At 50.2% G+C, this 18,610-nt stretch overlaps 1 protein-coding gene across 1 annotated transcript in view; it reads right to left on the reverse strand.

Annotated features, from left to right (window-relative positions):
* The window catches only part of LOC131209178 (uncharacterized), an 81,634-nt gene that overhangs the window by 37,716 nt on the left and 25,308 nt on the right, over positions 1-18,610 (reverse strand). The window contains exon 2 of the mRNA XM_058202178.1: positions 9,793-9,837. Within this exon, the coding sequence (XP_058058161.1) occupies positions 9,793-9,837 (45 nt within the window). The remainder of the gene's footprint in view (positions 1-9,792; positions 9,838-18,610) is intronic.

Genomic DNA, 18,610 nt, shown 5'->3' on the forward strand with positions numbered 1-18,610 from the left:
TGAATTTAAGCAAATTAACTAACGAATGGAATGAGCTAAACAAATCAATTCAAAGCATTTAATACAGGATCAACCATTTCATACTTTCAAAAGCAAACTTAAAAATAGACAAATGATTTTGAGTTTGGGTTAAGTTTTAATGAATATTTTTTATCGTGATAAAGTTTGTACTTTGCATTATGCGTGAAACACAGTATCGTTCAGATGGCCGACTGGGTATCTATGGTAACCGTCGATTCTGATAAAAGAATTTTTCACTTATTTTCTGGGCTTTCTGGTCACCTTTTTTTAACTTATCGAAAGGTAATAACATTTGAATCTGCACTTTTGATGTAAGTTTAAACAAAAATAACACATTGTTCTGTTGCTAAGTGATTCATTTTTTATGGCAATGGCAACGGCAAACATTCAACTAAAAGTTTGACACTTGTTGATATACATTGCTCACAGCTCACATTCATACCGTGCTCCAGTTGTCTCACTGTTAGTTATTTGTAAAAACCAAGAACATGGCTGCTCGAGCAAAGTAGGCTAAAAACCGACTAACAACCAGTGTTCAACAAGTCTGGTGAGTCAGTCTCAAAACTGCAGCACAAACATAAGGTCGACATTTCAGGGAGAGAGAAAAGAAGTTAGAATGAAAGAAAAGATATTCCGAACAACCGAAAGATATCTAAGTATACCGAAGATATCACACTTGGGTTGACAGATATAGTCGAAAACTGTAAAGTGTAAGTCATAAAGTTTGAGGCTCTGAGGCTTTTGATTAATCAACATTAGAGCACCTAGCTGTTTGCTTCATTCAACTTGATGCAAACTGCTTTTATTTAACTGAATACTTAAACATACTCCTACTCCTAGTTACCAGTCTTCGATAAAGGGCCAAACAACCTGGTTATCAAAACTGAGCTACAATTACGAGCGGATCCACTTCCATCGATGCAAGGTATTCGAACAAAATTTCAAATTTTCAATGGGTTTCGAAGGCGTCAAAGCAACATTACGACAACACACGGGGGCCGCAAATGAAGCTGTAGTAGCCCATCCCCGTGTGGCCAGGGAGGTGTGTCGGGTTTGTGCCATCCAAATGGAAGATCGTTGTATTTACTGTGTGTGCCCGTCCTGGTCCAGTTCAAACCCCCGGCGGGTCCACCAATTCGAGCGAACGTTCGCAGTTATTGGCCAGGCTCCCGTCCGAAACTAGAGCTACACCGCGGGCGGATATGCCGTCGCAGGTTTTTTGGCCTTCGACAATCGCCGACAAAATAGCGCAACCCTTTGCTGCCCTTGGGCTGGTGGCGGGGGAAGGATGTGACAATAGTAAAAGCGATGCACCGAATGCACCGCACGCACCGCACCGACATTCCGATTGCATTCGATTATCGCCACTTTTTCGTAAACCACGCGGCGCAAGTGTCCCGACCGCGCCGGTCGACCGCGGCCACTAATGACCGGCCCCGTCGCCCGGCGGTCCCGGCGGAACATCATGTTGTACTTACCGCGGTTGTCCGTCCGCGACACACCTCCAACACCGGGAGAGAGAGAGGGAGAAAAAGTGGCAATTTGCTGTCCCATTGTACGGACCGCGGGCGGCGGCCACGTTCTCGGATCTCATTAGGCCTTTTTGCCCGGAACATTGTTTAGCCCATGGAGAGGCCCGCGGACAGCAGGAAGCTGCCACCCGGGGGAGGTGGTGGGAAAGGGCGACAGGGAAGAAGATCTAATTAATTTGAGGCTAAACTGCACCCGGGATGCCAGATTCACGTATGGCATATCTTCAAGCGGTTCCGCCGCGCGATAAATCATCCGCTCAACGCTGTGGTGGTGGTGGTGGTGTGCGTGACCTGCCTCCTCCTCCTGGCCGGACATGGGCCGGCTCCTGGGAAGGTCTGGGGAGCGATTAAGCCGTTGGCACTCTTTTTATCACATCCCGATTTTCGGTAGCACGATGCGTCCGGTCCGCGATTAAGACTTTCTTCTCGGACTTCGAGTTGAACGACGAAACCAGTTCCGTGGCCGGGCGCAATTTATGTGCCACGCAATCCCATCAAACATGCATTCCGGAAGGCCGGCTCCGCTCGAAAGGCGGTGCTGGGTTGAAGAATGGTTTCGTTTGTACGGTAAATTATTACACCTCCTGCACCTCCGATTTGGCATTGCGGGCCACAGATAAATGAATCAATCTCGGGGAGCATCGCCGAGCCAAGGGGGAAGAAAACGGCTGATTTTATGCTGCCACATAACCGGAGCAGTGACCGCAGATTGCGACAAACTTACCGGGCAGATACCAGGGGAGATTACTAATGTCCGAAGGCACGAACCGCTGTTCGCAATTGAGAGCTGCGCCCACGACTTGACTTATGTCCTCCCGGAAGGGGTCAAAAATCCACCCAAACACACACACACACTAGAATCACGTCACGTGAGGATGAATAATTCATAACGGAGCGGTCGGCTTGCATGCCTGAATCCTTCACATCTGTTGCTCGACTTTCACGCCCGGTGCCGGCGTCGTGTGGCCTCGGCTTGCCTCTCTCTCTCTCTCTGGCTCTTTGGTGAAGCAGATAAATCAAGAAACAATGTGTAACACCACACACAGGCGGAGAGACCGCGTGCCAAGATCTTGGCGACCATCCGAAAACTGTCCCACCGGGTCCACCGGGTTTGGGGACTTGGCTGTGAAGTCGTGTCCGAAGTTCAATGGAACATTCATGTGTCGCCGTTGGCCGTGACCGAGGCCCTTTCGGCGCGGCACCTAGACGGAAGTAGCGCCCCCATAAATCGTTCTTCCTAGCCGCCGCCACTTTTCGTCGGAGAGATTCCTGCGCATTAGGCGTCCACCTACCGTAGGTCAGAGAACGTGGTCATTGACAGGCCCGCGACCGACGCCTTTATGTAAATCCGGTCGAGAGTGCGCGGCGCGCGCCGGAGGCATTCCGATGCTGGGAATGGCACCAAAAGGGGAGAGCGAGAGACCCCAACAACCCATCTCCCATTGGGTACTACCGTGCACCTTTCTTTCTTTACATAAATACATGTTGGCGGCGGAGTAACACGCATCTCGCCGGCGTAAACGTTAATAATAAAATAGAATGAAATATTAATTTCATTACCAGTAGCCGCCCGAAAATGATTATGGTGTGAAAATTATACGCCGAGCTCCTTCTTAATTAGTTTAATTTTAATTAAGAGCTCAGCACCCCGAGGCCAGGTCCAACACACACTCGGGAGCATAAACATGGCGACGGGTTCGCTCCACAACTCCGTAGCGCCCACAGGCACTTAGGCGGGTCATCTTGAACAACGTCGGACTCGGGCGGGTTGCTGGTGTACAACCTGTAAACACACACCCGGAGAGACCCGGAATCGCTTGCAGCACTTTTTGCGGGTGCAGCTGCTACTGCAGCGGTCCCCCTCCACACATCGGACCCCCCTATATATCTACTGCACTGCAGGGAGCCCTATAATTTCACGCTGATTGTGTGCCGTGCCGTGCCGTGTTAAGGTTGCTGTAACGCTGCATTAGTGATATGGGAGGTACTTGATACGCACATCGCATTTAAAAAAAAACCCAGAGCCAGACGAAGATGTGTTTAATTTTGGACCTCACCGGCAAAAGATTTCCCGCCGGAGAGTTCCTGCCCCATTTCCCGGCGCCAATAGGTTGGAACGCTTTTTATTTGCTGCGGGCCCAGGCTGGTTCAGACCCCCAGACCCCCAAGCAGAACAATGTCCCGGGCGGGCCGGTGTCTACCAAGCCGTGTCCGTCGTCGTGGTGTCCTCCTTTTGGTCGTGGCAGCAAACAAGGTTTATTTCTGCCAGACCCGGGGGCCACCTGGCAACAAAAGGCTCCCCCGACCAGTGGAAGGAGCTAGAATCCTTTGATCAGTTCCTGGCGGGTTCTCGGGTATGCTCCATTTCCTGGCCCGGTGGGTCCGTGACTGTGTGCTCATCGCACCATATCTGGCCCGTTGCAGCCGAATGCAAATCATTGGGATCTCTCTCGCGCGTTGCGTATCCATCATCATAGGGGGGGTTCCCCCCGAGAGAGAGGGAAGATTCATGATGTGTGCTTTAGAGCAGTGGACTCGGCCAGATAACTCTTGTCTTTTTATGTTGTCCGCAGGACAACACGAAGACGAAGGCGAAACAGGTGAGGTGAGCGACTCCCGAAGGAGCGCACGCGACTCCGACGACTCCGGGTGTGCCGTGTTCTCGACTTGTCCGATTCCTGTGTGTTCCGGGGAGGTCCTTGTTTCTCCTCCTTCGAGCCAGACATTTAGGAAATTGTTTTCGCCAAATAATCGCCCTCCGGAAGAGGGACCCCCACCAGACACTTTCTTTACACTTTATGTTTTATGACAGCGCATCTGATGCGAAGGACGAACGAACGATGGTGTGGCACCAAGCACCAACCACAGAAGCACACGAAATTTGTTCCGTTTGTTCGACTACTTGTTTATGTGTCCCTACGGCCCCCCGAAACACGAGGCGGGCAAGGCCAAGGGCCTCGACACGTCTTTCTGATGAGTGATTAACATTGTGCCTTGTTGCATTCTCGCGTCCGACGCTCTGAGCCCCGAGATGAAAGTTCCCCCGGCACACACTCCGGAACATCCGGTTTCGGTTCCGATGGAACTGGAATCTGTCGGGCTCGGGAGAGGCGAAAGAGTTCTACACCATCACACCACTCTGGCGCGATGCGCATTTGCCACAATCCCGCATAGTTTACGGCGGCGTTCCCGGGTTCTCCTCGTCGTGTGGCTAAGATTTACGACTCAAGATAGGCACCGCACCATGGCACCCTGGTGCTGTGGTGGTCACTCGGTCCGCCGGCCGGCCGATGGTTCCGTTTTATGGGTACACGGTGTGGTTACGTCGGGCTCGTCGTCCGCCGGAATTGAGTGAGCTCTGCCTTTGCCGCCTTTTTTGCCGGTTCTTGAACCGTCAGCCACCAGTCAGGATCCAGTTTCGCAGCCAACATCAAACTCAAGCAACCATCAGGCAGTGTGCACACACACACACGAACACGAGTCCCGGGCCAAATTGCTGTGCAATTGGCACGGTTGGATGAATTTTAATTAACTTGTCCCTCGGCTGGAAACCTGGAAGGTGTTGTATTTCAGCTCCCGAGGCAGTCTTGGGGAGATTTGTAAGCTTTTGGGGGAGCCGTTTCTCAGAAGCCATCCGAAAGAAGATGGCGGTTGGTCATTACGCGGCGCACGAGAAAATAAATTATTTCTTCGAAAAATTCGGTTTGATACATTGACGGGTTCGCTTGCATTATACAATCCTTCCGCCCAGTGGTCCCGAGTTCCGCAACTTGGAAATGGACGGAGAGAGTCCAACTTCTGATCGCGGAATGGGACGGGTGTTAAAAACCCGTCCTAAGCGTTCCCATTTCCGACGGGGCTCCGGTGTGGACGCGGCCCGCATCAAGGCGGTGGCGGTGGCCCCCGGAACTTGCCAGACGCGTTACGCGTGAAGTGCCATTTACAAAACTTACACCACTGGTTTCTGGTCCCGGACAGACGAAGCTTGCGCGGTATCCGGAGCAGCGAGCAGAAATGGGGAGAAATCAGCCTATGACAGCCGGACACTGTGGCGCGGCATCTGGTGTAGGGAAAACTCGAAAAAATATCAATTAAGCGTTCCCAATGTGGCATCGTGCGGCGCTCTCGACATCAATCATCATCATCACACACGGTCACCTCAAGCCTCAAGAGCGCCTCCCCCCAGAGGGAGAGAGAGAGAGCGCGAGGCAAAACAAGAATTGTTGATGCAAATAATTGCACGGGTCCAAGAATCTTGGCACTTGGAGCAGCAGCCCCAGCAGCCGGTTGGAGTGCATCTTTTCTAACGAAGTCCCCCCGCCAGCCAGTGATTGAGCGGTGGTGGAAAATATGCCATCCGACGGGTTCCCGTGCCCGTAGGATCGGCCCACCCCGCCCATCCGCTTCTCTCCGCTGGGCTGGGTGTCCAGTCATAGCGCGCACCGGTCTAGGCACTATCTTGCGCGCCAGGCTACCAGTTTGTTCAATAAGTTTTGCGCTTCGGTAAGGAAAACACAATTTTATAATTTTAAAATATACTTCAATGTACAGTATGGTTTCCCTGAACATCAATACAAACAATATTCCCGAGATTCCCGAGATTCCCATTACGCTTTCTATCTACGCACGATTTTTTTAGGTCTGGAAACAGATGGATGTCGCTAGGAGCCAAATATGGTAAATTCATGGATGTTTGTCATTATCAAAATGCTCTCATTACACGGAGCATTGTCTAAGAAAACGGATGTTTTTCTTCTTCAAACCGGGTCTTTTTCACGATTTTTTTTCTTGATCTTAAAATATACAACAACAATCGAATCCTAAAAAAATTCCAATCCCAAAAAACTGATGACAACAACTTTGTGGCTTCTTCTGGACACGAAATCGTTTCGGAGCTGAAGAAAAAAAGGTATTCACCACTCTTTAGACTCTGTTCAGGATTCAGGATCATTGTGATACACCCAGGTCTCATCCACACTGATGAGTCGAGGCACAAAATCCACTTTATCCTTTTCTAAATGTTGCCGAGAAAGTTACATCCGAATGCGTTTTTGTTCCATTTTTAGCGAATGCGGTACCCATTTTGCACAGAGTTTTCTGAAACCCAATACTTCAGTCAAAATATTGGTTATAATGCTCAGGACTCCCCTTTCGGTCACTCGACGATTTTCCAATACTCTACTATTTTTTTTCTATTTTAAGACTTTAAGTAATTTTCCAACGATTGCTGGTGTTGCTACTGTTTTTGACCGTCCTTGACGAGGATCGTGTTCAAGGCGACCACGTTTAAATTCAGCAACTCATATGTTTACTGTATTAATTGAAGGCGAAGAGTCCTTTATACCTTGTCACGCAGCTGGCTAAAAACGATCCGTTACAGAGAGCAACAGAGATTAACATTGTCTCTGGTGCAAGCTACGACCGCTCAGCGGTTGTTGCTTAATAATAATAGGAGTCCCTATACACTTTCAAGATTCGTTCATAAATTTCCGTTGCTTTGAAACCTTTCAAAACTAAAAATTCAATCACTGCACGATACTTGATTTTTCCATTCTAAATCGTACTGTGACACGTTGATACTAAATTTACAACGAATGAATTGACAGATTGAAACTGCACATACGTTCATATGAAGAGTGTACCAAAAAAACAAGAAAAATTACTCTTATTTAATAGCAGCACCCTCTGTTATTGAAGCGCAAAACTTACTGAACAACCCAGTATCCCAGCCAGAAGCGGAGCCATACGGAGAGTGCAGGTGTTTGAGCGCTAAATCTTTCGTTAAACGATCGGCAAAAGTCAGTCGCACTCGCCAGACTGGATTGTGGACAAATTCTGGAGCCTTTCGCGGTGACAGCGGAGGGACTCATTTTCCCTACCTCATCCCGGGGACCTCGGAAAACACGCATCCGTGAGCAGCGGAAACGATCAATTACTAGAGACTCGAGCTCGAGAGAGCGCAGACCCAAAATGACCTCGTCTCCCTCGGTACCGGTTGAAGAACAGAAACTCGTCTCAAGCCAGGGTCTCTGCCAGTGACTCCACACCACCTCCCCCACCAGGGGTGTTACATTGTAGGCTCGCCGTGCAAATCAAAATGGTGCCGGGGACGCGATTATTTTATTGTTATTGTTTCGGGCCGGCCGGTTTCTCTCGGGGAACTGGTTTTCTTCTGCACTTACTTATTGTTTGTTCCCTTCCCTGCGACCCGGGGTTGACCGACAGCGGAGTGGGATATATTGATTTCTGAAAATCGAGTACCCTCCCCTCACCCCGTGCATCACTTCCGGTCACAGGACGTCGTGCCGGGGGCATCCTGCTCCGCAGCCAGGCAGCCACGGCGGCCAGGCCACTTGGTGCAGTTGCATGTTGGGGTTGAGTGACAGTGACATTGACATGAATTGGTGTTATTTCCCTCCTCCTGCTTCTTGAGCGCGTCTCTGCATGACGCCTTCCTTCGCCCCGGGCCAGAGGGCTCAGAGGAACGGAATACAACCGATTCGGACTGTGGGGGGGATAAACTTTTTCAGGTTCTTCATTTTTACTGCCCGTTTCTCAAAATTCAGCACTCTCTTGGCCGCGTTTTAATAACTCTCGTCCCGATTTGCTGTGACATTTGTCGAAACGAACCTCGACGGGGGAGACTCGTCCAGAAAGGAGTTGTTTATTTTGATCACTTTTTGGCGTAGGTCCGTGTGAAGAGGGAACCGTACGTATGTGTAAAGTAAATTGTTTGCCAATTTGCCATCAGCCGACGTCATCGCCATATTCCCCGGGGTCCGAACACAAAGTGAAATCCCGTTCTGGCCGGTGGCTAACGAGGAACCGGAACATGGTCATTGAAAGCTTGTAGAACAGGACCCGGCCATGTTACACGTTGACACCTGGCCCAGAAGCTGAAACCGGCTACGGCCATCTTAATCATCTCCCTGAGACTCTGGAAGGTCTGGTCGGCGTCAGCGCAACATAAACTTGCGCCGTCGCCGTTGTTGACTCGAGTCAACGGGTTGTACTCCGGAGCTTATTGGGCGAACCGGCAAACATTTTACGCCCGTCCCTTTGTGTGTCCACACTCGCTGGTGGCATGCAGCGGTGTTGCGGTGGGGAAGAACTCGGGCTGGGGCACCAGCTTTCGGTATTTGCATTGGTATCATTAATGCGCTTGTTACTGCCACCGCAATCGCCAGCGCAAGGCTCTCTACCCTCAAAGCGTGCAATTGTATGTTTAGCTGAAAAGGTGACACTCCACCGACCGACCGTCCTCGGACGCGAACCCCCGGTTATCGGGAACTTTTATTTGTTGTTGTTTTATGGGCCTACACACACAGCACCGTTTATCGGTTGGTGAATGTGGCGATAAATAAAACTATTGTCCAATCGGCGGCGGTCGCAACATGCATTCGCCTGCAGCCATGAAGGCTTTCAAGACGCTCGTGAAGAATTATGGCACCAAATGGACATCAGGACACAAGAGAATTGCTTCACAAACCCTTTTTTTTATACAATTGCATTTGCCAAACCGTCCAATGACAGGTCAGACTACGGTCAATAGAGTACCTAACATTCTGGGTAGAAAGTCATCTCACGCTGACTTCGTCAGCTTAGCCCCCCCCAAAAGTGTATGGACCACTCATGGTTTACCGTGCCTTGAACTTCGAAATTCTCCAAAAACCCGAAAATATCCTACTGAGTCGTTCCACGCACCGATGATGGTCCAAAGCGGATCTGATCTTACAAGACGGCAGTGAGTTGGACAGGAGTGGCTACCGACGGACGCTATCGCGCGTAAACCTCTCGGTAGTCCATGGAGGGGACCATGGACATTGAATGCTAAGAAATCACGTGCCATAATGAAAATTTCGTCCGCGGAATGGCTCCCCGACTTCCAATCTGGTCCTATTTCGGACATTAAAGTGAGGGGAACACTGGGACAATTTGAACGGGCTGAAGAAATTGGCTAAACGTCCAATGGTCTATTAGTTCCAAAAGATGTCCTCACTCGTGAAACGTGCATCTTCTGTTTTGATCGTCTGCTGGCTGAATATTGAAAGTGAGTCATTGATGGATTCCACGATTCTCGTCTTTTGAGTCAAAGAATTATTACTTCAAAAAGAAACAGTTGGGCGTTCTTTTCCTAGTTACTGTCGTCCGGGGTGCGATTGCTGGATGTCTGGAAAGCCTTAAAATGCCTCAAAATACCAACCGAAACACGGCACGAGGCACGTGCCGCTCTACTTACCAGGCAGGTGGTTTACGGGCTCGGGAGAAAGACATGAGTGTGTGACTGAAACGGAAACCAAAAAAAAAACACGTTTATTTAATCTGTAAAGTGGCCGATGCTGCGATCTGTTCAATGGACAGTACACGCTGCTAGACAAAGAACCCCTTCCAAAACCCAGCCCAAAGAAGTGGACAGCGTGGCCCGCGCGACACGTCAAAAGGCTCTTACAGCGCGCGAATCGACTCAGATCGCATTGTGGGCACGTAATTCGTGCCCTATTATGACTCGGAACTCGGATACAAAAGGAGGCAAGAAAGAACGGAAGAAAAACCGGACACCCAACACTCGGCAGCCTAATCGCGGCTCGGTATCGTTTCATCTTTTGGCGCACACTTTTTGGGCCCTCGTTTAGACATCAAAAATACCATATCAAATGCGGATACCCCTGCGCAGGGGCAGCGGGGGTGGGCCGGTAGGGGCGAGACGCGCGAAAAGACGTGCACAACCAAACAACAAATCGAACCGTAAAACGACTCGCACAACGCAAACAACGCGAACCGGACGGACGGACGGACGCGCGGACGGAAGTCAACTTGGGTAGGCGAAGAAAAAGCGGAAGAAGCCAAGCCCAGATTATGCACCGCCCGAGAGAGGGGAAGGCCACCGAGCGGTGGCCTGCCCGCGTCAGGTTCCAACCCCTCGCGCGCGCTCCCCCGATGATGAGATGCTTGGCCCCGGTTATAGGGAGCTCAAAGCGCTACCTTATTTTTATACCATTATTTACCTTCCGGCCGGCGAAAGAGAGAGAAAGAAAGAGAGAGAGAGAGAGAGAGAGGACGCGCGCGCGCGATAAAGGGAAGTGCAAGGCGCAATTGGCATCAGTGTCAAGTTGCAACTATTTACCCACAGAATGTTATTTACTTTCCGGCTCGAGTCCGGCGGGCAAACTACGCCACGCGGGCACCACACCGCCGCCGCCACAACGTGAAGAGCTGGCCACGCCGAACTCTGTTTGGGGGAATTGGGGAGCTGTTGGAGATTTCAAACCTATCACTAGTTGGCCTGTGACCGGCCTTACCCTTACAACCCTTAAGGATTACAACGAGGCCGCATTTTGGACGGATCGAATCGCATCCCACTGTGCGGCTGCAACCGCTGCGCCGTTTTGGCATGCACTCAGAAGGAAGTGGATCTATATTTAGTGTCTCTCGTCGATGCGCACTACTTTACCCGCTGACCGAACGCCCTTTCGCCCTCGCTCCGGTACGCCCCGAGGTCTCCAGAGTGAGAAGAGTGAAGCAGTACTAGTAGTGATAGGGTGGTCCTCCATCTAGTGCCTGACAATCTAAACCAAATCCAAGTCTAAATGTCGTCCAAGTGCTTAGCTTCAATTTCGTCGAAGAACCAATCCAAGCGAACACGGCTCGGTAGCGTTGCGCCATCGACGGTCACTCGATGTCTTCTCTTACACGACTTGATGGTTTTTCCGAGTCCCAAATACGACAACCCTGATCATGATTTTAGAAGACCGCAGTGCTTTAAGCGGTTTAAAATTTTTTTAAATGACGATCGCAGGGAAGAGCGTCGCAGGACTCCAAAAAAGGTCTTTCTGAGGGGACCAGAAAGGTGTGGTGTATCACAAGCTTCTAAAACCTGGTTAAAACTTTAATATAGATCCCTAGTGAGAACAAAATATCATATCTTATACCTTATGGTATTTCCTCATTTTCTACAAGCATTTAGCCAACTTCGTTAATGTCATAGTTTTGACTAAATGTTTACAATATCCAAAATGAAGTTTGACGTTTGAAAAGTCTAGTAATCCAATGTTCAATATCCCAACACTTGATGGATCACCCTGTAGTAGTAGCTCAAGTGGCACATGCAATGCTTAACACTGCCGCGGCAACTCTTTTGCTTCCCTTGTGTCATCCCCCTTAGATGCTGTTCCCCGCCGGAAGTAGCCTCCCGGCAGCATTTTGGGTGGTGACGACACCGGGTGGTGGCACCTGCACCACCGAAGAAGGGCTATCAATAGAGGAGGACGACGAGCCACCCACCCGCTCGCAGGTCGTTCGCTTCCGTTCAAATGACCTTCAATCGGCGCGGTCTGGCTAACCTCCCCCCCCCCCGCTTGGATCACCCCCACCCGGGGGTGGGTCACTCTTGCCACACAAATCAACACACTCATCAATAAAAGCTAAACAATTCTAATACGCGGACGCGGACGCGGACGCTACACAAAAAACCCCGCACGCCCGGGACAGGGCACGTGGTGGTGGGTGGGACGGTACACGCGCTACTCAATTTACGCTTTACGCGGCCCTCCGCCACCACCCCTGGGTGACCAACGCACCACCCCACCCGGTTGCTGTCGTGGTGTTGGTGCACGCGCGCTGCCGGCTTCCCGCGGATCCGCGGTCTGCTCTCCAGCGTGGCCTCCCTCCCAATCCCCGTCTGTCCGTTTCGCGAGGGGGTTGAGCGGGCGATTGCATCACACCAGCCCGGCCGCCGACGGTGGAGGCAGCAGCAGGAAGTTACACATTGCCGGCCAAGGGCCGGCCGAGAAAAGTGTCGTTGGTGGCGCTGATCGACTGCGTGACAGTTCGCGGGTGCGTGAAATGAGCCTCGCACTCTACTCGTCATCTGTTGCAGATCTGGCCCAGGGTGGCCAAAGGGCCACGAGTGGTGGCCAAAGGGGCTCAGACTTCAACACACTTCTCTTGCGAACTGCACCTCAAACAGCAGCAGCAGCTTCGGCGGCATCGTTCGCCTCGGGTGGTGGGTTCGATTTCTAATTTTACTCGCATTCTGCCGTTGGCCCCTATCGACCACACAGAGAGAGAGAGAGAGAGAGAGCGCGCGAAGTGCAAGATGCAGCGGGAAGTGCATCGCGGCGACGCACGACGATCATCGTCATCAGCCGCAGCCGCGGGACAAGTGCATCCACCATCACCACCACCCGAGTCTCGCGTGGCGCTGTGTGTGCAGCAAGCAAGTGTAAATTAATTTACCTCAGACAGCGCCCGGGCCGGCGGAGCCGACCACCCATCTCCCCTGTCCCCTCAGCACAGCCTGGCCCGGCGTATGAGAGGGGTTGTGTGGCTCAATCTGGTTGAAGTGGATGATTTATGGATGGGAAAGTTACGTTACGCCGTGGGACCGTCGCTTGTCGAGAGAAGAGAGCGCGTTTCACTCGTATCCTTTTCCCACCGGCGACCAGGACCAGGACGCCACGATAAAGGCTAATGAAGTGGACAGACCCGGCGCATCCGATTGGTCTGTCTGCTCGCGGTAAAAGTGCACGGGTTTGTCTTGCACCAGACATCATTCGTCATGTAAAAGGCGCACAATTTAGCGCAGCATAGTCGCATCCGTCTAACTTTTATGTCACCAAAATGTGTCATTTATTTATGTTGTTCCATCTAAAAGTGCACAGTACCTCCAACAGGGACAGAATTTCCTTTTCCTAACGACTAAGGCTAAGGTTTTTATGATCTCGGACATTTTCCAAAAGGCAGAAGTTCTGCCGCGATGTTTGGAGGTTGGTACATCAGCTCAGAACAACAAGAAACATGCACCTTTTTTTAATAAAGTATGGGACCAGCTCTTCGTTGTTACTCTTTGACGTAAACTTGGTCATTCTTCGAACTGGACGTTATTCGTTGATGCCATTTTTTGCACTCTAAAATTGGGTCAACCAAGTCATGATTTTTTTTAGCCGAACTCCGACAGCTGTTTATTGTTAAAAAGCTCGCTGACCTTGGCACGATGTACGAGGGCCGTTCCAAAAGTATCACGAAATTTGAATTTCCGCAGGCTACGTATATTCGATTTTCGATTGTATTGTCGATTTTGTTCGAATTTTCGATTGCTTTCGACTAATAAGTAAGTGATGATAATCACTACATGACACAAGTCGGCCGTTTTGAGTATTCAGTCAATTTTTGACCACGAAATGCTCATTTGAGCTTTGGAAACAGGAAAAAATCACAGGGTGTCAGATCCGAGGAATACGGTGGCTTTTGGTAAATAATGATGGATGCAAAAGCCAATTTTGGGTTTCCCACAAATCCGGGCGCTTGTGGCGGATTGCTTGGCGTAAATTGCGCATAACTTGCAGGTGCAATAATCTCTATTGACCGTTCTATCCTCTGACAACAGCTCATGATGCACCACGACCTTGCGAAATCGAAGAAAACCGAAAGCAAAACTGTTCACATTCGACCAAACTTGGCTCTCTGTGAGATCACCTCTTCTCGACCCTCTGAGAACATGTTGAATCACCGATAAACGATGCTCCGTTTTTCACACAAAATTTATTACAGACTATTTGCAATCCATTTTTCGAAGCAGAGAGCGAAGATCGAGGATGAGCCAAAACGCGACATGAGTGACATGAGTAGCAACATAACGCTACAAAATATCGAAAACCGAATATACGAAGCCCGTGTAAATACCAAATTATAACAACTTTTTTAACGCACCCCGTATCTGGTTGATTTCTTCACTCTCTTGGCATGGGACATTTCTTCCTTTCTGAGGACATCTTGCACGGAGAGTGTCGTGTTTCGTTCAATCATCCTTTAAAGCTGCCCTTTCGTTTCTAGTTTCACATCAACTGCCAAACGACTGAGGTAGTGTTTAAGAATTCAATCCCGTCATGATGATGTGACATAAACGGATTTTCGACACTTTTGTACAAAACATTACTTCCACTCCATTTTCATTTGGAAACATAATTTTGTTAAATTACACAACATTATTTAATAGAGTATCGCGACACACAGGAATCGGGGTCAAAGTCTATTGCGGACCAAGTTTCGCTGCGCCAGACGATTCAGATAGCGAAATAAAATCTGCAGCAAAACCTGCCAGTTGGACCGGATAGAGGCAAGGGCTACTAAACACACACAGATTGTTGCTTCCGTGAAGCGTGATTGAATTGCCACCTCACCACCGTGAAGCCCCGCCCGGCGCATTAACAGGCCACGGGAAGGTTACAATTGGGAAAAAAATGCCGTGGAAAAGCTGGAAAACTTGAACATCGCGAGGCGAGCCGAAAGGGCTGAACAGCAGCAGTGGCGGCGGCAGCGACGCAACACGGACGGATGAGCATATTTTCGCCAACAATCCGCCGAATGGCCGAACACAACAAACAGTCAACATCCGGCGCGGCCCCGACGAGCATTCCGAGATCTCCGGCGAATGCGCGATTTACGCGCCACCGGCAGAGGTGTCACCCGGTGTGCACCCAGCGGATTTCGGAGCCTTCCAACCGTGCCGCGGTCGCCGCCATTGCCGCAAACAGACAAGCTACTACTCTGCCGGGTAACCCGCGAGCGCGCTAAACTTCCTTCCTGTTTGGTCGGTCACTGGTCACCACCATCAAACTCCAAACACAACAACTCCAAAGTGCGCGCCGAATCTGTGTCGACAGATGGGCCAACAACAGTGGCCGTGGTCCGTGTTTTGGGCCGGATCGAGGCGCAAAAAGTGGAACCAGCCAGCGACGCCCCGGTGAAAAATGCATCGCAGGGAAGAGACTCCACACTCTGGAACTGGGCGTCCCGCGCGGACAGTGCATCGAACCCTGTGCCCATCCCAGCAGGACCTCTCAGCGGCGAGAAACATTGTACCCACTACACTAGCTGGCCCCCTTGTGTGCCGAATATGGTTTGCGTTGTGGTCTGTGGAGAAGTTGCGACAGTTCGCCCACAAAACGGGTCTGACATTGACTTTCCGTTCCCCATTCGCACGACAGCGACCTAGGTCAACACACAGGCACAAGGAGAGCGTGATTACACCACGACGCGACGCGCACCCTGGACAATGGCCGCCCGCCGAGAGGTCCCAAGAGAGTTCTGTGGCAGGAGCGTAGCGCTTAATTTGACTAAATTGCGCCCGGTGCACATAGGCGTGGTGGGGGGCAGTTGGGGGGTCGCCGTTCCCTGGCCTGTTTGACAGCATAATCGCAGCACCAGAAACTTTGTACAACCCGCCCGGCCCGTCCGACCGCCCGCCCGCCCATGGCAAGCATTCATCTGGAGCACATGCCGATGGGGAGATCCTCGTCCCTTGGTGGGGGGCTTCGACTTTTAAATACCGTGTGCGACAACACTACACACAGGACAATAAACAATTCTACCCTACACACTGTTGCTTCCTCCCCCCCCCGACCCAATTACCTGACGCGGTCGGTTTTCCAAGATGTCAGGCAAAACTTCCGGATACGTCCATTACAACATGTCGCGTTGGTTCTACGACGACCGCGAGGGGTGGGGGCGAAAGAAAGCTGTGCGGACGTGAACTGTGGCCTTCGGATCCGATTCCGATTGCGTGGAGGGGCCGAAGGTTTCATTAACTTCAGACCAAACTTTGGCAAAGTCGGAGGCGATTGAGTTAAAGGCCGCGGCGAAGCTAAATGATTTGCACAGTCCAATCCTGACCCGATTAGTGCCAACCTCCAACAAACTTCATTCCTCGGCGCTACTCCGTGCGCTATTAACACATGGGCTAAAAAGTGCAGAGCCTACACAAAAAACCCCTTTTTGGTTCGAAATTGGCTTCATTCGCCAACGGAATCGCCATCCAGAGCTACATAGCTATTCCAGGCGCCACTTTCACATTTCAATACCACTCTTTTGTAGACCTATGGGGCATCAGTTTCAGCGAAGACCTCTTCATTCCAGCGAAACATCTAACCAGTATGGGCAGTAGTCGCTGCAAGTCAATGGAGCAATTCGTAGTTCAATTCATTTCGCTTTTTGGCTTTTGATTGATGATGATTGATTTGATGCGAAAGGTTGTGTCGAAAGGTTGATGAAATACCATTTGTCTCTTTGCAATTTCGGCCTTCAAACCCTCCAATAGGTCTATATAATATTCACTGTTGATGGTATTTCCCTTCTCAAGATAGTCGATGAAGATTACACCACGCACATCTTAAAATACCGAGGTCATAACCTTTCCAGTCGATTTCTGTGCTTTTGGACGCGCTCTTGATCATCAACAAGATCTTGTTTTTAGTCAAACTTTCTCATAGACGCTACTTAACTTTTTAATCATTCAAAACGATGTTTTGGATTTTTGTTAAATGTTTTCTAATTTTACCGCCTCATTTGGACATCCACTGTTGTTTGGCATCATCGGAGTCTCTCCCCATTTTAAGCAAGCAAATCAACGTTTTATTGTTGTTTCTGCATTTAAGGGGAGTCCTGGTAATACTTTTCAAGTCGATGCTTCGCTTGGACGGTATTGTTTCCCATCATCAAGAAGCAGTGTTATGAATCACGAAATGTTAACATCTTTCTTTTGAAGGTTGATACTAACTTGAAAAGGCGGTGTATATAATAAAACTAGCGCCATTCATGTGTTAGACCCGGAACTTTTCAGCCCATGCGATATGAACCCAAAATTTACTAATCGATAACTCTAGCTGTCATCATGATGTTTTATTGACATTATTACCCTGTGTAAACATCTCGCAAAGGATTTCAACTTTAGACAGAGCTTGTGTTACGAGGATGGCAATTACAAAACGCACACACAGTAATTTTGTTGCACGAAAACGGACCGTCACATGACGTACAACCGGCCGGAGAGTGGATTGAATCATTTAATCGGGAATTACTTTCACATAAAAGCAGTAGCAGTAATTATAACATTTTTCAAGGCATTCGTTAGCTTGAAAGTTATTTTTCCCCATCAAGAAGCAGTGTAAAATTAAAGCACAATTTTTGTCCCTATCCATTGCTGTGAAAACAACAAAACTGAAATATTAATGTCATGAAATATTAAAAGCTTTCTTTTGAAGGTCAGTACTAACTTAAAAAGACGGTCAGTGTAATAGAACTAGCGCCACTCATGTGTTGGGCTCGGGACTTTTCAACCCATGTGCCTCGGGCAGCGACTTGTCACGTTGAGCCGTATCAACAGACACGCGCGGGGGCCAGTACTTCTTTGCACAAATGTTCCCGCGCGCTCCTGCGTTCGCTGCGCATTACATTACCGGCCCGTGGATCGCGTCAGTGGCTACGTCAGCGGAGTCTGTTTCCAGTCAACTTCTGATACTGCTCTCTCTCTGCCTGCCTGCCTGCCTGCCTGCCTGCCGGGCTCTCTAAAAGGGCACAGAGAGTTTAATACTCGTCAATGCTTGTAAAATGCTTCGGTGCGCTGCGGTCCCGATACGATCTCGGCCACTCTGAGCGGCCCCAGGATTCGCGTGGTCGTGGTGGGTGGCTGGTTGGTAGCGTGCTCGCGATACTTCCTGGACTTCCTCCTTGCCTGCTTCGCTTAATTACAAGCGGAACGCAAGTGACTTGTCATACCCTGCCCCCACACCACCCGGCCGGCCGAGAGCATATGGTTGCCGTCTGGCTCTCTGGTTCCCGTCCGCCGCGCCAAAGAAAGAGCAAGAGGAAGGGCGTGCGGTCGAGGACGTAGGCAAATGTTCAACTGTCACTTATCGTTATTTCGCCCGCTCTTTAGTATGCAGAACACTCCGCTCGCTGGCCGCTGTTGCCGCCGTTTCGCCACCACTGGAAACAGTTCGCTAAATCTGCGCAACAGGCGGCAAGGCAAGAGCCTCACGGTGGGGTAGAGTGAAGAGTTGAGGATTTTTGCCCAACCTCGTCCGCTGCATAGGCACGAAGCTGGCGGGGGAACACGGTGATGGTGGAGTAGTAGATCGAGGCCGGGTGACCCTCGAATCGTCTCACCACTACACAGTTCCTCTGTCGGGAGATCCTTACGGTCGCCAGTGTCCTGCGAGAAAAAAATAGTGCGGAAGGCGCGAAACTGGAACACTAGGCAAAACAAAGCGGAATGTTTGCTT

The sequence above is a fragment of the Anopheles bellator genome, chromosome 2 (genome assembly GCF_943735745.2).
Source record: "Anopheles bellator chromosome 2, idAnoBellAS_SP24_06.2, whole genome shotgun sequence".
In the NCBI taxonomy this organism is placed as follows: Eukaryota; Metazoa; Arthropoda; class Insecta; order Diptera; family Culicidae; genus Anopheles; species Anopheles bellator.